Below are 4,399 nucleotides of genomic sequence, written 5' to 3' on the forward strand. Positions count from 1 at the left end.
AGAGACAGCAGAGGCAGCATTCCCTCCGGTGTCCTTAGATCTTGTTGGTGAAGAGGTGGTATGGCTGCACCATGCAGAGCTTTCCCCCGTGGGAGCTGGCTAATGTCGAATGTGTGACTTCAAAGGAGAGCTGACAGGCCAGGAGCGTTTCTAGCTCCTGTGGGGCAAACCTCATGCTGCTTTTTCCCAGTTTATTTTTCTGCTGTGACCATCTGACAGTTTTTGCTCTCCTCCGGGTGGGAAGAGGAGGGAAGAGAGGAGGTGCAGGGTTGTTGAGAATAGCTCAGAGTGTCTTTAGGCAAAGGAGATGGCAGGTTGGATCACTGATCCTTGAAAACAACATCTCATCTGACAGGGCCTTGTTTTAAGGGGCAAAGCCCTCACTTTTCGCCCACAGCATGTCTGGGCAGGCAGGGGTCCTGCTGAGGTTAGTGGTTTTGGTGCAAATCCTGAGTATCCCTGCAGCAGGAGGAGCAGCAGAACCCTGGGAGATGCACTAAACATTCACCATCTGTCTGAAGAGGGTCCTGACCTAAAGTCCTCAGTCCTGTGGTCTGTGGCTGTTGCTGCTGTTAACCACCATCCATCTAGCAAGGCAGTGACTGTGTCTGTGGACACTGGGATGTGTAGCTATTGGGAAGGGCCTTTGGGAAGACCCAGTGCCAGGCAGGGGAGGGGAGATGGGTTTTGTTTGTCTGTACTGCTGTGGAATGCTCTTACCAGCCTCCCTGGCCTCTGAGGGGGTGTCACCAGTTAGGCTGTTGGGCAGCAGTAATTTTTTATCCTCGGGGTCTTTGGGTAGAGTCTCAGTCAGGATGGATGCTCTCTATTGAAACACAGCAGCAAAGCAGACATTTGGCTTCTGACTGTGGTGGCCAGTAGATCTCAGTGGCTTGTTTGCAGCCAGAACTGGGAGACAGTCACCACATCACAACCCCAAAGGTCAGCTACTGGACCACACTCATCTTTGGGCAGCATCTGGAGGGAGCTGCTGACAGCATGAAGGGAATAACCTGTGGTTTAGGGAACCCACTCGCCTGCTGAACAGGAGCATCTTTGCTCCTCCTTGTGCTGGAGGAGCACATACCAAGTACCAGCATGGCTCTGGGCTCAGGAGGGATGGGGAGGAGCATGCAGACATGGCATGGGCAGTCCTGGTTGCCAGGGAATATTGAAGGCAATGGATGTGTTTGCTGACATGGCCCTCCCTGCCTGGGAGCTTGTGCCTGCTCCAGCAGCAGCAGCAAGCAGTGGATTGGAGTCAGGATGCATGGAGATTCCTTGTGCAATCTCCTCTGTAAGGCATCCAGACAGCTGCTGCCCACTGTGCTCGGTGGAGCATCTGCTTTGGCAGGAGAGGAGATGGTGGCTTTTGGGATTTCAGACAGTCACTTAATAACAATAGCCATAGAAGGGGCAGGATGCTTATTTCTGGCTGCAGAGGGATCTTCTTCCTTCCCTTTCTCAGTCAAAATATGTGCTGTGCTTGTCTTGGGCAGAAAGGGAGTTAATTGGGATGAAATTCCTGAAACAGCTTCTTAGGTTCAGGCAGTTTCTCAAGAAAGATGAAGGTTGATTTATGCCTGCTGGATTTATGCCTGCCACTCTGAGCTTAACATGTCTGATCTTACAGATACTCTCCTTATCCTGGGATCCCAGCTCCTTGCTGGGCTTCCAGAAGAAGCCACTGCCTGCTCTGACCTTAAATTTGTGAGGTGCATCTTTCTCCTTGAGCATCTACGTTTGTCTAGCAACATCAAATGCATTCACGGTCAGAGCCACAGAACAACCAGGGGCTGAAGTTGGAGGGAGGGGAGTTAGATTTGCCTCCTGTTTCTGACTTCTGCTTCCCTGCAGCAAAACTGTTCCTTAGTGACATGAAAAACTCGTAATGCAGATGTTTGTGGGATGACACTTCTGCTGTGAAGTGCTGTACAAACTGAAGTTCTGCATTTCAAAGATGCTCAGGTTGATTTGTGTTTTGGTGCTATTACTTGGGTGTGCCGGGGAGTAGGATTTGAGCTGTTGTACTGTTGTTTCTCTTCCTTAGTTATTTCCCATTTAGCTTGTGGCTGATTGCTGCTGCTGCCACCCCATATCTTTCTGTATCCCATGGGAAATGAATCCATGTGTCCCAGCTTGATTCCTAACATTCATAACCTCACCTTGGACATGCCAAGTACCAAAGCTGTTATTTGCAGGTCTCCTGGCTAGCAGAACTGTGAAAACACCTTCAGGACAGAAAGGAGTGGGGAGAATGAACATGTGAACTATTCCTAGGGAAAGTGGGTTCACTGGGATGGGACAGGGAGCTGGGGAAGTGCAGGAGGTTGCACTGCACTTGTCAGATGGGATTGTTCTTTTTGGTGGCAGGCTACTTGCTGTCAGAGGGTCTCTGCTGTTTGACCCCATCTATGGCTAGACAGGTATAACGAGGCCAGCTCTCTGCCTTTCAGAGTTCACAGTTACTCAGGATGTGACACAAAGCCTCTTGGATCTCTTTTTAGATTACAGCTTTCCTGCTGCGTCTCAGAAGGCCCAGCTGAAAGGGAATGGGACGCAGGTGAAGGACAACTGGGAAACAGCCACTGTCCAGCCGCCGGCAGAATTTGTTGAGCCTGACTTGCACACGCCTTTCTCCAGCACACTGGAGGAAGAGGAGGGGCTGCTGCCTATAGACCACTCAAGAGGAGGAGTGGAGAGCCTCCAGACCTCGGGGCCAGAAGTTACATCTTCTGAACCAGAGGACCAAGAGGATTCCTTCTCTCTTCTGTTTTCTACAGCTTCCACTGGGCCAGGTGTTGTGACTGAGGTAGCCACAGGAGGGCAAGAAGAGGACTCTGTTCCTCCAGGCTTAGACCTTGGGAGCAGCATGGGACCAGGTCTTCTGCCTGTGTCCTCTATTTTTTCTACTACTACTGCTGTGAGGTCTCCCAGTATTTCAGATGAGCCCTTTGAGGTGACAGCTGGGGACATGTGGGCTGTTGGGGAAGCAGATTTGGAGCTGACTGTGACTACCACAAGAGCAGAGCTTTCAGAGACCACAGTGGAGGCTGGTGGGGAAGAGCATTCAACCAGAGGGGAGTTCTCAGAGACCACGGTGGGATGGGAGATGCTGGAGCCCACAATGCTAACTGAAACGGAGCAGACCGCGGAAATGCCTGTGGGGACATCCTCTCCTGGAGGCAGCTCCCCAGGCACCCAGACTCTTTTGGACAGTGAGCAGCACCCTGCTCCTTCTGCATCTCAGTGGGACAGGGCTGATGATCCTGCGTTGGATCCCATTTGGAATGACACTGAGTCAGCCACTGAGACTGTGGCAGCAGAGAGGAGCTTGTCACCGCAGGCTGGGGATGCCCGCATGGCCGTGCTGCCAACGGAGATGCCCTGGGACTCGGCACAGGTAGCACGGGGAGCAGGGGGTGGGTGGGAGGTTACAGTGGAGATATTTGGGTACTTCTTTCTGGAGGGCAGGGTGTTGAACCCCTTAACCTTACCCACATCCTGAAGTCTGATCAGTGGAAGCATCTTTTTCTGTTCACCCAGCCAAAACTGAATTTTGGAGGATGTTTTTTATGGTGCTTCTTAAGGTTATTACCATCCTTGGTGAAAGCCCTTCCCCCTCTCATCTTCCCCAGCAAACTGCTGCTCAAAATCCTGCTTCTAATAAACACCTGCCCTCTGGGGCACACCACGCTGCAGCTAAAGCTCCTTGTTTCCTCAGCCTGCATTATTGGAAGTGTCAGGACAAAAACGGCCCCAAGGATTTCTGGAAAAGGAGTGAGAAGGAAGTGCTATTTTTGCTGCTGCCTGCAGGGACCAGATGCAGAGCAGGTGGAGCAGGGTACAGCGATCTGTGAGGATGCTGGTCTAGGAGAGCCCTTGGGAAAGGAGGTGTGAGGTGAAGTGCAGTTCCTGAATCCACCAAGCCAGCAGTTGGTTAAGGGAAGATAAGTAGCAGGAGCTGGCTGGTGAGAAAGTACCCAGGAAAGCTTTTAATTTTGCTTTCTGCCCCACGGTACTCAGGACCCCGAGCAAGTGACTTAGTCCCTCTGTGTGTCTGATCCTGCCTGCAAGGTGCTGTGCTGTCTCACCAGTTTAAGGACCACAGAGGCTCCTCAATTAGATTTTGTGTTAAGTGCTGATCACATACACAATCAGGCTGCAAGCTAGAGGGTTTTCCACTGACTACCTGAGTTGTCCTGGAGTAGATCTAGAAGTGGGAGGTAAACCGAGCTGTGGCAAGCTGGCACTTTACCTTGTCCCTGCCCCAGGTGCTGGCACTGAGGTAGTGTTTCCTCCTTAGCACAGAGTTAGAGGACAGTTATTTCTTTTGAGAAGCACTTCTCTGGGGTATGGCACGGCCCCTTGCTCCTGTCTCTTGTGTACCCCATGCTTT

General features: G+C 51.7%; 1 protein-coding gene across 1 annotated transcript in view; it reads left to right on the plus strand.

Moving 5' to 3' along the window:
• PODXL2 (podocalyxin like 2) overlaps positions 1 to 4,399 on the plus strand; it is a 25,125-nt gene that overhangs the window by 13,207 nt on the left and 7,519 nt on the right. The window contains exon 3 of the mRNA XM_010166000.2: positions 2,508 to 3,403. Coding sequence (XP_010164302.2) covers positions 2,508 to 3,403 — 896 coding nt within the window. The remainder of the gene's footprint in view (positions 1 to 2,507; positions 3,404 to 4,399) is intronic.

Source organism: Antrostomus carolinensis, unplaced genomic scaffold (genome assembly GCF_000700745.2).
Source record: "Antrostomus carolinensis isolate BGI_N321 unplaced genomic scaffold, ASM70074v2 scaffold26244, whole genome shotgun sequence".
Lineage (NCBI taxonomy): Eukaryota > Metazoa > Chordata > Aves > Caprimulgiformes > Caprimulgidae > Antrostomus > Antrostomus carolinensis.